Source organism: Sander lucioperca, chromosome 1, assembly GCF_008315115.2.
Source record: "Sander lucioperca isolate FBNREF2018 chromosome 1, SLUC_FBN_1.2, whole genome shotgun sequence".
NCBI classification, from domain to species: domain Eukaryota; kingdom Metazoa; phylum Chordata; class Actinopteri; order Perciformes; family Percidae; genus Sander; species Sander lucioperca.
In genome coordinates this window covers 5,201,175-5,217,754 of record NC_050173.1, presented here as the reverse complement: position 1 = coordinate 5,217,754, position 16,580 = coordinate 5,201,175, and the positions used below count along the sequence as shown (strand labels likewise).

Genomic DNA, 16,580 nt, shown 5'->3' with positions numbered 1-16,580 from the left:
AGTTAGGCTATTGCAGCAGTATACATTACCTAAAATGTATGTCTTTGTGTGTGTTTGGTTTTGTTCAAAAACTGTTGTGTATTTTACAGTATTGTGATCTTACCTGGACATATTGGTTCCTGAGTTGCTTGACATGTTCAGAGTTCATCTCAAAAGGCACAGTAAACAACTGCTTCATCCTGACCTGATGGTTTTTCAGGACTCTAGAAATAGTTGTTATGCTTACACTGTGAATATTTTCAAAAGTAACGTCTGCCAAGACTCTATCGAGAATCTCAGTGAGTTTTATGTTGTTTCTGATGACCATATCAACAATGGCACATCCTACGTCTCCCACCTGTGTGAGGTAGCCGTTGAGTCCTAAGCAGAAAAGCAAAAGCAATTACACACAAGTTGGTTTGCAGGCTTTGCTCTATTTACTTCTGTAATGTGCAGCTCAGTCAGATGCCATGCAGAATACAAGTTACCTGTTGGTTTGCCGGAAAACTAACAATACATGCCACTGTTGAGCATTGCAGATTTGGCTGCACTCTCTCACCAGCCTCTCTCATTGAGAGACCATGATTGATTACATGATCAATTACAGTAGCTCTAATCTCATCTGAGACTACAGCTCTTGATCTTCCTCTTCTTCTTCCACCACGCGTATTTCAGCCACTTCTCCATCTCTGGCTGGGTCCATGTTTACGTCTCAATACAGAACTATTCTGAGGTTGTGTCCTTTTCTAATGAAATTGAAAGAGTAACACCTGTGTAGGTGTTCAGCCATAATGAGAATCAGCTGTGGTTGCTCCAATTGTCCAATTGTTTTCATAGCATTTCATTTTTCGATTCAAAATATATTTCATTACAATATTACTGTAGAAATGTAGCAAATTGCTGTCTTATTCAGTTTTTCATTGTGTTATTGTTTTGAACTTAAGTTTAACAGTTTTGAAAACAGTATGTTAGCATGTGTATATTGGCCTGTAGGTACACAGAGTTTTGGCGGTTGTTGTGTTGAAGTGAGAAAAGAATGAATGTCATTTGAAAGATGTCATCTCTGAATGCATTTTGTGCCAAAGAAATGATAACTGATCCACAGTTTAGCCCACTTATACTTCTGTTGTGCTCATTGTGTGAAGAGTTTTGAAAAAGTGACCCAAGTATTGAGAAATGCGTCCTAGCAACTGTAAAAAACTGTAATAAATTGTCCACATATTTTACAATTTTCCACTGCGAGGCACTTGCTTTTATCTGACACAGTCTTAATCAAATAGGACTCTGCCACTTTCTTTTGACTTTCGGTACCGCCATGATGCCAGGCGAGGGGCACGGACATGTTGTGTTCATCGTGGAATGTCGGAATTTCTGGGTTCCCAGTCGGAAACTATACATATATATATATGGGAAATGTCATGGTCGGAAAGATATAACGTTATTTGCTCTATGAAAGACATCAACAAAGACGAAGACTAAGGACATTTACTCAATAATTTTATTTTATTTTAGTTAGTTTTGCAAACAGACATTACAGTTTTAGTTTGTTATCGTTTTTTTGTAATGCCTCGTTTTCTTTTTTTATTTCAGTTAACAACAATGTTTTTTCCCACCTAGTTTTCGTTATTTCGTTCGTTTTCGTTAATGATTATAACCTTCACACAAACACACACACACACACACACACACACACACACACACACACACACAGAGGATGTTTTTTTCATGGCATTAATTTGCATGTTAAACGGTTGTTTTTGTATCAGAACAGCGATAATATTCTGAGGTGATAAAGATTTCTCTGAGCTTTCTCAGACGTTTGTTTTCTCTAAAGAGAAACTTTAATCTTCTTTCTGTTCTTCAGGATTCAAGTTGAAGGACTTCCTGAGGGACGGCGAGACTCTGTCCACGTTCCTGAGAAACACTGAACTACTCTTTCAAAACGACGTCCCGCTGATCATAGACGCCGACGTCGACCTGGAGAAGGTCAGCACGCCGTCTGTCTGTCTGAACACGCTCAGTTTGGTTAATTGGGTTTCATTTATTATATATATATATATATATATATATATATATATATATTATACATTTTTGCTTAATAACAGGTAGAGCTTAGATCTGGCCAAAAAAGTCAAGCCCGACCCAACCCGAGCCTGTGCACGTTTTGTCCGAGACTGGCCCGGCCCGCCACACATTAACTGGAATTATGAGTCCGAGCCTGATTTCAACCCGACACTTTTTTAATCCGTGGGCCGTTATAACTGACGTTCTCAACTACAATTCAGAGTTGTTTGAACTCAACTCATTTCTCTTTGAGGGCTTGCTTCGCCCTCATGCTTGGAGAAATAACAAAAGAGGACGTTGAAGGCTGACTATCATCTTTTCTGCCACGGCGAGCCTGCTTCATGTGTCTGTTCATCATCCAAGTCCCCGTTTTATTTGCTGTCATAGGCGAGCAGCGTGCTGCACTTAGCCTAATGCACTCGACAAAGCTGACACACATGTTGTCACTGCCCACGACTTGTTTAAAATGGTTCCATACCTCCAACTTTCCTCCAAAACTTGCTCAAAGGTAATTCTCCTGTTTTTCTTTTTTTTTTCTTTACATCCTCAAGCTCCATGTTGCACTTAAGCTACACCCAGGGTGGGAAATTAACTTTATTGCCCACCAGCCACTGCGGCTGGTGGATGCTCAATTTACCAGCCACTTATATTTTTTACCAGCCACTTTTTCCGGAATTCAAATTTATAAAAAAGTGCACTAGCATATTTTTAATTGCTTCAATAGCTTAATTTTTTATTATTAATACATATTTTATTAATGTAGGCAAATAAAAAGTGATGTGAAAAAAAGCCTGCGAGACCATGGTAAAATTGTGTTTGGTCAGTTTGGTCATATTCTACAGTAATTGTAGGCCTACATGTTTAATGAACAAAAAGAATATTGACTCATCTCTCAGTAACATAGCATTTAACAGTCAGTCCAGGATTTCGCAGCCTTTTTTTGAGATTGTTGCGGCCCAAAATGCTTGATATTTGCGGGAGCTTTTGTAAAAAAAATTGCGATAAAAGTTGCGATTTGTGTTTTTGTTGCAATGAAGTTGCGAGAGACAGTGAAAGTTGCTTTTTTGTATAGTTCCTTAAAAATAAAAAGGAAACTTATTTTGGGGAGAATAAAATTACTCTGGGCTGAGTTTTCCTAGTAACCTTACCAAAAAGGCTCAGGATGCTGTAAATGTTGGTATAATATGAAAATGGCTGGTGGATTTAAGACAAATAATAATTTATTGAATGAAACAAATTTTAACATTTCTGTCAGTGGCTTGTTGATCTTTACATCGTTAGATAATTTCCTAACCTGGCCTGGGACACACATTCATACGGTTTGATAAAGTACTTATTGGACTTTAACTTATCATTGCACTTACAATAACGAGCATAGCTGTCCTCAATTTAGGTCATCGTGGACGTCTCATCTCCGTGTGTCTGGGTGTGGGTGTGTTGGTGTGTGTGTGTGTGTGTGTGGGTGGGTGTGGAACTGAGCAGCAGAGAGCCGACAGGATTAAAACAGCAGCAGCTTTCAGCGACTGAAAAATCGTTCGAGCGTACATTGATGTTTAATACAGATTGGCAGGATGGTCTGAAATGTTTTGCACGGTCTTTCGCTGTACGTTTTGTCAATGCGCCGCTTCTTCGAAAAGTAGGCTACCTTCTCTTTTTCTTTACTTCGCCATCAACAGTTTGTACATTCATAGCTAATGCTGACTCCACGGTGGGCCTCTTAACACCGGGGATATGTCGCCACATGTTTTTAACCGATAATTTTCGTTTCGTCCGTACCTCAGCTCAGCTACATGGTGTCACGGACGATCGCTGAAAACTACTTGACAAAAGTCTGGAGTTGACAGAAATATGCGTGGTCAAAGCCCTGGCTGTGAACGGTTTCATTTCCCATAAGTTCTTCACAATAAAAGTCCTCCGTTATTTTGGTATTTGAATGTTTTTATTATGAAGCAGGAAAATCCGGAAATGTTAGGCATTCATAAGCAGTAACATAACGCGACTCCTATAAGCATTGTGCATTGTTACTTAGCAGCAGCATTCTTTGACAAAAGCTGTCCAGTCCGTTACAAGGAATGTTTTACAATCCACCCGCCACTGTGGCTGGTATACAAGGCAAAGTCACCCACCACTTTGAAAAAGTACCCGCCATTGGCTGGTGGCGGGTGCTAATTTCCCACCCTGGCTACACCATACAGCCCAGCAGCCCCAGTGTGATGTGTGTGAGAGGAGGAGACTCCGCGCATGACACGTGTTGCATTTTGTAACTGTAGTCCAACTTGTGTAACTTTTTGGACACATTTGTTACTTTGGCCTAAATATAGCCTATGTAGATACTATTTCTTTCTACCCACCCAATTAGGCTAATAAAGTAATGACTAAAAAAACACAAATGCTTGATCAAGGGCCCGGCCCGGCCCGAGGATAGTGGCGGGGAATAACTGGTCGGGCCGGGCTCGGGTTGGGCTCGGCCAGAGAATCTAAACTCTAATAACAGGCAGATGATTGTCCTATAAGGTCACAGACTCATTGCCTTTACGTAGCATTTGAGAAACCAGAGAATTGCCTGAACCCAAATATAATGAACTGTAAACGCTCTGACTGAGATATGAGAGAAGAGATCAGGAACTGGAACACAGAATGAAGAACAAGAGTTAACAGCAGATGGATGATAATGAACGTGACCTTTGACCTGGTCTCTCTCCGTCCGTCCCAGGTGCTCCTGAAGGGTTTCGGCGTCCACCTGAGGGACATGTGTCCCAGGAAGGGCAGCAAGCATGCCGTGAAGGACTTTGTGACGATCTCGGACCCTTGGGCGTCCTGGCAGGTAGAGAAAGTGATCTGTGAGGAGCCGGCCAGCTGGCTGGACCACGCTGAGGAGATCTTCCTCAACAACCTGGACTTCCTGAAACCCATCAAGGTACCGAGTGTGTGTGTGTCTGTCTGTGTGTGTGTGTGTGTGTGTGTGTGTGTGTGTGTGTCTGTGTGTGTGTGTGTGTGTGTGTGTGTGTGTGTGCATCTGTGTGTTTGTGTGTGTGTCTGTGTGTGTGTGTGTGTGTGTGTGTGTGTGTGTGTGTGTCTGTGTGTGCATCTGTGTGTGTGTGTGTGTGTGTGTGTGTCTGTGTGTGCATCTGTGTGTGTATGTGTGTGTGTGTGTGTGTGTGTGTGTGTGTGTGTGTGTGTGTGTGTGTGTGTGTGTGTGTGTGTGTGTGTGTGTGTGTGTCTCAGCCTGTCACTCTACACCACATGTGTCAAACTCAAGGCCCGTGGGCCAAATCCGTCCCCTCGCAGATTTTGATCCGGCCCGCATATCAATTTTGGTTTATAATACATTTTGGCCCACATAGTTTTTGTCGCTTTTAATTTTTGGGCACTTTCTTCTATGAGAGCTAAGAACATTTTGGCTGACTTTTTTAGGACTTTATGTCAAACAAACTGTGAGTGAGAAGACTGTATGAGACATGCAATAATACAGTCAAAGATATTTAACTTTTTGGATTAAATAAAAGCATATCAATAAACTCTACACGTCTGGCTCTTGATGTGATTCTCTTGTTGCAGTGTGGCCCTCTGGGAAGTTGAGTTTGACACCCCTGCTCTACAGTCTCAGATTTCGTAGCCCGGAGACGTGTTTGTCTCCAGAGAGCAGCGTTTCTTTAGTCTGCAGAAATCTACGAGCCGCTGACTGACGGTTTGAAACTGAAACTGTCCTCTGTGTCGTTTCTACGGCAACAGAGAGAGAAATCCTTAAAATCCTAAAGTTTATAGTTTCAGCAAAGTTAAAGAAGGAGGATCCACTTCTGTTTATCTGACAGTCACCAACCAAACTCTGTGCACATTTCAGAGTATTTAAGAGGGACATCTTGTCCTTTTTAACATGTATCTGTCACCAACCAAACTGTAATTTGAATGTATTTAAGTGGGACGTCTTGTACCTTTTACTGCTCTACATACATATACCTGACACCAACCAAACTCTGTGCATTTTCAGAGTATTTAAGAAACCCCACAACATCTCACATTGTATTTATCTGTTCATATTCTTCCTGTTTTACTAAATCCTTTGAACTGTAGCTGGAGTCTGAAATGTGTCTCCGTGTCTCTCAGAGGGACGTGACGTCCGCCCCCGAGGCCGTCAAGCTGGTTGCCAGGGCGACCAACAACCTCCTGGACAGTCTGGGTTCGCTGATGGTCGAGGTAAGAAACCACAGCCAAAAAAACAACAACTTCATGATGTTTCCAAAACTTTTTTAGTTTAAAAAACTTTGAATATTATGAAAGTCGGATTTAAAAGAAAAACATTTAGGAATATTTCAAGAATAAAGTATAATAGTATAATAATATACTATAGTTAGGGCTTCACTTCTACAGTCCATGCAGCGACCGCTGGTTTAAACTCTCCTCTCAGGATAGACGGGCTTCACCAGGCCGGTAGAGTCTCTCAGAGTCTCTCAGAGTCTCTCAGAGTCTCTCAGAGTCTCTCAGAGTCTCTCAGAGTCTCTCAGCGTCTCTCAGAGTCTCTCGGAGTCTCTCGGAGTCTCTCGGAGTCTCTCAGCGTCTCTCAGAGTCTCTCGGAGTCTCTCAGCGTCTCTCAGAGTCTCTCAGAGTCTCTCAGAGTCTCTCAGAGTCTCTCAGAGTCCCTCAGCGTCTCACTGTACGTACACACTGCCGTCAACTTGAGCTACAAAAGAAGCTCTGGCCGCCCTGTCAAGGACGCTTGTCAAAAAGTACGGGGACGTTTTTGACGCTTTGGCCGCTCTGACGTGGCAGCATTCTCCCTCAGCGTGTAAGTGTCAATAGATGGGGGGGAGGAGTACCAATATTACTCCTCTAACTGTTATTCAGAGCGCTGTTGTTCGGAGGGAACGTGTAAGCCTCGCTCTGGCTCTCAGACTCCCCTCGCAGGTTTAACACTGAGTTTCTCTGAAGGGAAAAACGCTAAAAGAAAGAATGACCTCCCCCCCCTCTCTCAAAAAAAAGAGACAAAGAAAGAACCCCGGGGAGCGGCGTCAACGGGTTTTAATCCATTTTCTCGGAACTAATGTTTTGGTAGGAACCAAAGTTTACATCGTATGTTTCTCTGGAATCAGCCAGTGCGGAGGACTTCTATGTTCTGATTGGTTGCTGGTCGTTTGCCGCTGAATCGCCTAATAGCTCATTACCATAAAGTTGACCTACTTTCTACTTTCTGACACTCTGGTCGCTCAAAACGTGACGCCGACAGATTTGCTGCTCCTTGCAGCTGAGAGAAGCAGCTTCCATTGAAAATAAATGACTTCCTGTACCTTTGAAGCTCAAGTCGGCCGCGGTGTGTACGTACAGTTAGGATAGACTGGGTTCACTGGGCCGGTAGAGTCTCTCAGCGTCTCTCAGTGTCTCTCAGAGTCTCTCAGAGTCTCTCAGAGTCTCTTAGAGTCTCTTGGCGTCTCTCACTGTACGTCCACACCGCCGCCGACTTGAGCTGCAAAGAAGCTCTGGCCGCCCGGTCAAGGACGCTGGTCAGAAAGTCCGGGGAAGCTGTTTGAGGCTTTGGCCGCTCTGACGTAGCAGTGTTCTATGTTCATCATGGAAAAAGATCAAGCAGCCACTGCACGGCCAATTAATTGACACTAGAAACCTTTTATAAATGACATATATAATGACAGAATGTGTATTGGTTGTTGGTCGCAGCGGTGTCTGTTAGCAGTTAGCTCGCTCGTTAGCCACTGAACCGCAGCAGCGTGGAGGCAGAGCGAGCAGCCGCCAGCTGTTGATCCGTGCAGGACTTCACCGTGAGCGGACTGTTTAGAGACCATGTGACCGTTCACCGTGAGAGGACTGTTTAGAGACCATGTGACCGTTCACCGTGAGAGGACTGTTTAGAGACCATGTGACCGTTCACCATGAGAGGACTGTTTAGAGACCATGTGACCGTTCACCGTGAGAGGACTGTTTAGAGACCATGTGACCGTTCACTGTGAGCGGACAACCCGTTCTCATTCCGAACTCATAAAATAAGGACGTTTGGACAGTGGCTGTCAGCGTCTGATGCGACAAAAAAGGCGACTTTCAGCATGTTTGTGTAACGCACCGGGGAGAGCAGCAGTTAGATAGGATTTAACGAGTAGTATGTAAGGGCGAATTTCCGCATAAGGGGGTTGGTTGGGGGGGTGGACGGATCAAACAAACACAGGACTTTCACCCAGGAGAGCGGGGTTCACGTCCCGCTCTTCACGCTTGCTATAGTCGCTTTTTTCTTTCCTCCCGCGTGTCACAGAACCGTACGCCCACCCACGACCCTTTCCTAAACCTAACCGTCCCTTTGTTCCCGCATGTCACAGAACTGTAAGCCCACCCACGACCTTTTCCTTAACATAACTGCGTCAAAAGGGACGGCAATAGTCCCGACCAAGCGCGTTTACTTAAAGCGCTAAAGGAGACTTTTAGCGTCAATAAGAACGACAAAGGCACCTGACCAAGCGTCCATATTTTACGAGATGAGTGTGAGAACATTTTGGAGCGGACTGTTTAGAGACCATGTGACCGTTCACTGTGGGCGGACTGTTTAGAGACCATGTGACCGGCAGGTAACATTAACTGGTCCCTATACGCAAATATCATAAATGATACACTGTTAGCAATTGATGTAATTTCTACAGTAAATCTTACAACAATGTATTGTATTTGTGTTTTTACTGTAAGTGGCAATGCATCATGGGAAATTTATGGACAGTCCTGTATTATTATTGTAACTTCACTGTACAAGCGGAGTTTACACTGGTTTTACAGCCACCGCGTTGCATCATGGGATCGCTGCGGTCTGAAGTTTGAATTTTTAAGCGGTTAATTCTAAACGAACATTCTGGGACGAAGCAAACATTCAACAAGAAGTTTAAAAACTGTAGCTAGCTTGTATGTTTGCTATCATCTTATAATTTTGAAAGCCTATATCAAGAATAGATTTTATAACCTTATCCTATTTATTTCTATCTTGTTTTTTTGTCCGTTTTGGCGAACATTTTCAGACACCCACCACGTGTTGTGAGGGTGAGTTCAACCAGCAGCCAACTAGCTAGCTCTCCTGTCAGTGTTAGTTGGTTAGCTAGTTAGCTGTTAGTTTAAAAGGTAGCTTGTATGTTTGCTATCTTCTTATAACTTTTAAATCAAGAATAGATTTTATAACATTATCTTATATATTTCTATCTTGTTTTTTGTCCGTTTTGCTGAACGTTTTCAGACACCCACCACGTGTTGTGAGGGTGAGCTCAACCAGCAGCCAACTAGCTAGCTGCTAGCGAGTTTCACACAGCAACAGTCATGTTTCTGTGCAAGTTTAGCACGTGTGGAAAGGAATTTAATAGAGTTTGTGAGTTTACTCAGCACATTAAGCTGCATAGTAATAGTGCTAATTACAGATATCAGTGTGGTGTGCCTGAATGCTCCAGACAGTATGTTAAAATTCCTGTTCTTAAAGCTCACATGTACAGAGACCACAAAGCAGATGTGCCTTTGAGGAATAGTCAGCGACCATGTACTCCTATACAATGTGACTTTTGTGCAGTAAGGTGTGAAACATCATCTTTACTAGTTTGTCACTTGAGGTCACATTTGCGTGAAGGATTACACATTGAATGCCCATTTAGAGGATGTGATAGAAGGTTCTCTGTTTTGTCGAGTTTTGCATCCCATCTTTCTAAGAAGCACCGCAATGACAGTGTTGAACACGTAGAAAACCCCTCTAATGTCGGAAGACCTGTTGTCAGTGAATCAGTGAGTCAGTGTGAACCATCTAACGTTAATTATTCTGATGATGAGCAAGAAGTGCCTGTTGCAGTTGATGAATCCCTCTTTCTTCAGAATATCACACTTTTCTATCTAAAACTTCAGGCTAAACTACTATTGCCGGCTACTACAATACAAACTATTATTGAGGGATATCAAGATGTCCACGATGTCAGTCTGACAAATCTGCTTAATACCTTGAGTGAGAAACTAACTGTCCTTGGAATCCCAGAGGCCACAATTAGTAACATTATGGATGAAATGAGAAAAGACGATCTCCTCACAGCCTGTAACAGTGGGCCTTTGAGCACAGACCAGAAAAGAAAGACAGCTTTTAAAAAACATTTTAATTATGTTGAGCCGGTGCCTCAGTTATTAGGTATCAATGAGAAAGGTAAGGAATCGTTTGCCCAGTATGTGCCTATTAAAGAAACATTGGCTGCACTTTTTAAAAGCAAGTCCATGCAGGAACAGTATGCAGCAACACGTTCCCAACCATCATCAGAGGGTATTTTCCAGGATGTAAATGATGGGAAGGGAGCTCAGTGCAACCCGTTATTTAAAGCGGAGCCATCTTCTCTTGGTCTTATACTTTATCAGGATGCATTTGAAGTGGTTAATCCACTTGGTTCTTCTAAAAAGAAACACAAGATTCTAGCAGTTTATCTCACTCTAACAGATATTTTGCCTCATAACAGATCATCCATAGATCAAATGCAGCTTGTTCTCTTGTGTAAGGAGCAGGACTTCAAATATTTTGGGATGGACAAGGTATTTGAGCCCCTCATTAAAGACCTGAAAGCTCTTGAGGAGACTGGCATCGAGATAAATAATGGCCAAATTGTCAGAGGTCGACTGTGTGCTATTTCGGGTGACAATTTAGGGTCTCACAGTATTGGCGGATTTGTTGAGAACTTTAGTGTGAGCCATTACTTCTGCAGGTATTGTGATATAAAAAGATCAAGTTTTGAGAGTTCTCCATTATTATGTGGCAACAAGCGCACAGAACAGTCTTTTCTGAATCATCTACAAGAATTAGAAAACAGTGGTACAAATTCTGAATGTGGTATCAAATCAGACTCTCCTTTTAACCAACTGTCTTTCTTTCATGTTTGCCAGCCTGGATTACCCCCATGTCTTGGCCATGACCTGTTTGAAGGCATTGTTTCCTGTGACCTTAGTTTGTTGATTGGTCATCTAGTTGAGGAGAAACATTTCAGCTATACACAACTCAACAGGTGCAAAGATCAGTTCAACTATCAGGGAAATGATGCCCAGGACAAACCAGCCGATGTTTCACCAGGTAGCAGAAGACTTAGTGGACATGCAGTTCAGAACTGGTGCTTCCTGCGTTTGCTCCCTCTCCTGATAGGAGATAGGATTAGGAATCCATGCGAGAATGCTGCCTGGCAACTTGTGCTGCAACTCAGAGAAATTGTAGAGCTCATTTGTGCACCAGCAATCTCTACAGATCAGGTTGCTTATCTTAAAATACTTATCGAGGAGTATATCTACTTTCGAAGGCAGCTCTTTCCAAATGAGCCCCTAAAGCCTAAACACCACTATTTACTTCATTATCCAGAGCTCATTACCCACTTTGGTCCCCTAATTCGCCTTTGGACTCTCAGGTTTGAGAGTAAGCACACATTCTTCAAAAGATGTGCTAGAAAGTTACATAATTTCAAGAACATCTGCAAGACAGTCGCAGAGAGACACCAGCTCTTCCAGGCATACTTGAGTGCAGGTGAAATGTTTCAGCCGAGTGTGTTACTGGATAAAGAGATGACATTCTATGTAAATGACTACAGCGACAAAATCCGAGCGGCTGTTGTTGGTTTGCATTTTGAATCTAAAGATACAGTAGCATCTCACACAGTGACGGTGAAGGGCACATCATACAAAAAGGGCATGTTTATTTTGCTGGGGAAAACTGAAGAAGAGTTGGAGGTTGGCAAGATAGAGCTGGTCATTGTGCACCATGGCTCGGTGTCCTTTGTCTCAGAAAAATATTGTTTTGTTAAGTTGAGGGACATTGGGGTCTATAGTGTTTTGGGGACACCCCAAGAGCAGTTTGTTTGCATGAGGCATGATGATCTACTGGATTATTATCCTTTGCCAGCCTACACAATGTGTGACATTACAATGATCTGTCTCCATCACTCCTTTGCAGAGACATGGCTGCAGCACAGGAGGAGCTCAGGAGGGCTGTCTTGGCAGTCCTTCCGGACCTCCCCGCAGACACACTAACTACCTTGATGGCAGGTCTGGAGGAACTTGGTGTGGAGAACAAGGAGGACATGAGCCTTCTAAGTGAAGAGAATCTTCTGCCCTTTCTCCGTGTGGTCCAGTCTAGAAAGCTCCTCCGTGCCTTTTCATCTCAAGGTAACCGTAGGTTGGGTGGTACGGGTTCTACGGGCGGTTCTGGGATGGGGGTGGTCGTCTGCATGGTGTGTCTATCAGGACACAAGGCACTTTTATCCTTCGTCCTCTTTAATGATTTAACTGTTTTTAATTCTATGTATATTAGGCTACACATCAGAATGTTCACAGTTGAACTCGTAAACCTAGGGTGTGTTCGTAAATTCACTCCGAGCATGCTCTGCTACACTCTTGACGGTTCGGAAACTGCGCACAGAGATAATTTATGAACGCACCCCTAATCTCTTAACTATGCGATCTGGAGACTACTTTTATGGTGCCACTCCCATCATTGCTCCACCATCATAGCCTCTCCGCCATAGCCACCCCATCATAGCCGGTAAAAATGAATTGATTATGTAGCCTTACTAGCCTATTTCATGAACTATGCCCTGAGTCTGCTTTGTGTTATATAGCTTAATGTGTTCTTTGAATTTAGGATTGTGTAAGTATTCCAATATGATTGTGGTGATGGTGTGATTTTTTTATACGATATGATTGTGGCGTGATGTATTAACTGATGTGTTTGGCAGATTGTGAAATCCACTTTCGTTTTGTGCCCTGAAAGTTGCAACATCGATGGCCAAATGGAATTCCCACCTGGTCACCAATCACCTTTTTTTTGTTTTTTGAAGCGTCACATGATGTGACCTTGGCTGTCAGTTGGCTTTCTACAGTTGTTTAGTTTTATAGAAAATATGATGGGTGTTTAAATATACCATAGTATGTCTGGATCATAGGGGTCTAATGGTAAATATTTTTTCAGGTCCCTTCTCAGCCCTGTCTCCTGGCTCTCCACAACTCTCCTCAACCCTGTCCCCCGTGGGAAGTCCACAACTCTCCTCCCCTGAGACACCCCGAATGTCCAACCCAATAGCTCTGCCCTCTCCACGCACACCATGGCCTGTACATTTTAAGGTGGGCCGAGGGGGTCAGTCCTTGGCGATTCCTAAAATATATTTCTATTTTACTCGTTAGGGATGCACCGATGGCAAGATGTTTTTGCTCAGATTTTGTTATAAGATTGGACACGTTAAAAATAAAAACAATAATAAATGGAATAGAATGGGCTGGGTAGGCTACGTTTTGTACATTATTGGTATGATGTAAACATCAGCCACTGTCTTCGGTGAATTCCACTTTGTTGGACCGATTCGCCTTATTCACGCCGCGGCCATGTTAACTTCAGCCTCGTTTTCATTTTCAAAGTGATGCAGCGAGAAGCCTGTCTATGATCTGGAATCCCTTGGTGCGTTCGTGTAGGATGCTGGGGCCGTAAGGAACATATGAACAACTCTCCTAGGTATGCTTTTGTGCACATTAATGCTTCACGTAGGCCCATTTCCCCCATATCACGAAATATTAAATATTACATTTATTCCAGATGGACTGCAACTCAACCTGCTTACACAGCGAGGTATAAAGTTGGTGACGTATGCCTAGCCTACATGGGAAGCGCGCGCGAGAGAGAGTGGAACTCTCTACAACTGGCTACAGACAGGCCTCTTAGATGTCTTAGATTTCTTATCACTGCTTCCTTTGAGTCTGATGCTGAAATTGACTATAAATGCACCCTTAAAAGCTTATATCCTTGTATCCTTCTCTCTTTTTTCACCATTTTCTGTTTGCATCCTTGAAGGTTAACTGGGAGAAGATGACGTCAGAGATCCAGTCAGCCATCGCAAATTCTACTAGACCAAATCCTGCTGCCAGAAGAGCGATGGTCAGAGAGCTTGTTGATCAAATGAGGGTGCACAATGCGAATCCAAATAGAGGGATCTGTTTGAAAGTTGTAAACGATATAATACAGAAGTACCCCACATGTTTTGGGGATGTGGATGATGATGAAAATACAGCTGGAGCATCGCTCGTCCAGCAAGTAAAAACCAGAATCGAGCACGTCAACCGAAACAACACATTGGCACGGTTAAGGAAGAATAAGCACAGCAATCCCCAGGCGAGGACAAATGGAAGAGGTCCTGTTGATCAATATGGATGTGTCCGATGGGCACCTCAAGAACTCCCCTCAGGGGAGACTGAAGAAACCCTACAAGAGATGAAGACTCAGATGCAGCAGCTATATGCCCAGGTAGGAATTGTGGAAATTAATATCTAGGCATCCTGAGGAACAAACTTATATTTTATTTTTGAGTATTGATGCATCTCAATTTTTGACCCCTCCCCACCCCACCCATAGGCAGGAATGTCAGGCGTGGAGAGAGGAGCGCTTCAGAGATGGCTTCAGAGAACCTACATTCTCCAGCGTTGTGATCTCAATGCTGACCCTCCACACAGCATCTCAAAAATGAAGGACGACTGGCCCTTTCTCTTCTCCTTGAAGGGCCTGTTCTCGCATTTCACTGAGCTGACCGGAATTCCTATCCAGGAGAAGCTGCCAGCTGCCATAGACAACAGGAGTCAGAACATCATGGAGTACTTCCAACAGCAGAAGACACCAGGAGTGGGGAAGGTTCTGGAAGCCTACAATGAAGAGAGTGGCAACAAAGCTATCTGCACCATCATGTGCCTGCTTGCTCACTTCAAGGAGGGGGATGGTATCTTCCTTACGGCTGATGTGAGTATAACTTGCAGTGCATATACATAAATTAACCATTCCCTTCCTCCCATCTCTGTTCTGCTATTTTGTAATTGTTAATTACCAGAAATCAGTCACCAGCCACATCCTTTGCTATGGACACTTTGCACAAGTTATTCTCCATATAATACTCCATAGACTCTGATTAGCCTGAGTTTCAGACCGAAGCGCTAGCTTCGGTCTGAAACTACCCGTCTCATTCAAAGTGCATACGAAGGGGGAGGGCTTTAGATACCTTTTCAAAAGAAGACTTTTCCCATTGCCAGTTTGGAGAACAGCCAAAACTTCACCCCTTCTAAATAAGTTATCCATGCAGAATACTGTTCTGGTTTCAGAGCAGTTATTCCAGTGAAGCGTCTGTTTATTACTAAATCTGCCTCAATCGATGGATATTCTCTGATCTCCGAGGCAGTCAGCGCACAGGCAGACATTGCTTGAAAAAGGGCCCTCGGCTGATTGGTTCATCACGTTTAGTCCCATCCACCCCCACCACTCATTGGGCTAACATTCTTCCGGTCTGGCTGTATTCGTTGCTCTGAATGGGGAATCCAGACCCGAGATGGAGCCTACTCAGTGAAGTGGGCGGAGTCGGTGGTCTGATCCAGGCTAGACTCTGATGGGTTAGCCATTGCTTCCTGCCATGTAGTTCATAAAATAATTTTAATTCACTGTTTTATTGCCATCCATATTTAAAAAAAAATATTTGCCATGTACAGATGTTTCTACATTTGGCACCATAAATTTAAGCTGATTTCCCCCTTGGTGTTGAGTAGAACATGACAGCTTTTGGGGCAAGTTTTCTTTGTCGTTGTTTACTCAACTTACCCATGGTTAACTTATGGTTTTTATTCTCCAGCCCTCTGCTACGGCTGCTGATATCGAGAGAGCTGTCACCCTGCCAAGCACACCTCGATTAGTTGTACCAGGTATAATCTTCCCTTATGTTGCAGAAGTTAATCCTTTAATGGAGGGTGGTCAAAGGAGATAATAATCAAGTGGAGGTGTGCAAGTCTTTCTCCACTTGAACATTAATGAATTCATGTTAGGTGTGTTGTGCAGCTTTTAGTTATCATATTGTTAATGGGTTTCAGGAGAAATACTGCGCGGCGCAGACACGTGGATTATGTCCATGGAAGGAGCATGTGTGATGGGGCCTCACAGCAACCTCCTGCATGGATTGGCAGCAGTCTTCGCTGCCTACTATGTCTTCAACTTGCAATATCCGGCAGAAGCTGCAAGCACACTTGAATTCATCCAGAGGTGTGTTTAAACATGGCACTGTTATAAAAACGATCATAGCAATGACTTGATATATGAAGGGATCTTAATCAATGTTTATGACTTTTCTGTAATTGACATTTTTGTTAGAGTTAAGGATGTCAGTAAGTCGGCCCGGCCCACTAAATACAAAAACATATTACTACGCATTTTGAGATTTTCAGATTTTACACATTACTTTACAGGTATAAGAAAAAAACTCAAATTATGCTATCCAATTTAGTGAGAAAGGGATGAGCGAGGAGAGGCATGGGATGGGGAGAGAGGGATGACGATCGCACACACACACTCACTCAATCTCTCACAGGCACTCAGGGGTTAAAGTATTCCGGTACCGTGCCGGATCTCCATGCCGAGACACGGTTGTGAAGAAATTTTCATCAGGATAGAAATTCAGGAAGGTTTATCATTTTTGAGTTCCCCAAAACCAATGGCAGCTCTCACTTAAAAAGAAAACGTGTTTAGCCAATCAGAAGCAGAGTAGGGT

The 16,580-nt window shown here is 43.2% G+C and overlaps 3 protein-coding genes across 3 annotated transcripts in view; all 3 read left to right on the top strand.

The window, feature by feature from the left end:
* The window catches only part of LOC116051164 (phospholipid-transporting ATPase ABCA1-like), a 154,072-nt gene that overhangs the window by 101,469 nt on the left and 36,023 nt on the right, over nt 1-16,580 (top strand). The gene's annotated exons all lie outside the window — the stretch shown is intronic.
* The window catches only part of abca4a (ATP-binding cassette, sub-family A (ABC1), member 4a), a 35,207-nt gene that overhangs the window by 16,245 nt on the left and 2,382 nt on the right, over nt 1-16,580 (top strand). Inside the window, exons 7-9 of the mRNA XM_036006586.1 lie at nt 1,844-1,965; nt 4,757-4,960; nt 6,148-6,237. Of these exons, the coding sequence (XP_035862479.1) occupies nt 1,844-1,965; nt 4,757-4,960; nt 6,148-6,237 (416 nt within the window). The remainder of the gene's footprint in view (nt 1-1,843; nt 1,966-4,756; nt 4,961-6,147; nt 6,238-16,580) is intronic.
* LOC116067371 overlaps nt 11,842-16,580 on the top strand; it is a 5,789-nt gene continuing 1,050 nt past the window's right edge. Inside the window, exons 1-6 of the mRNA XM_031323795.2 lie at nt 11,842-12,183; nt 12,986-13,137; nt 13,859-14,308; nt 14,417-14,794; nt 15,672-15,741; nt 15,907-16,075. Coding sequence (XP_031179655.2) covers nt 11,976-12,183; nt 12,986-13,137; nt 13,859-14,308; nt 14,417-14,794; nt 15,672-15,741; nt 15,907-16,075 — 1,427 coding nt within the window. The 5' untranslated portion in view covers nt 11,842-11,975. The remainder of the gene's footprint in view (nt 12,184-12,985; nt 13,138-13,858; nt 14,309-14,416; nt 14,795-15,671; nt 15,742-15,906; nt 16,076-16,580) is intronic.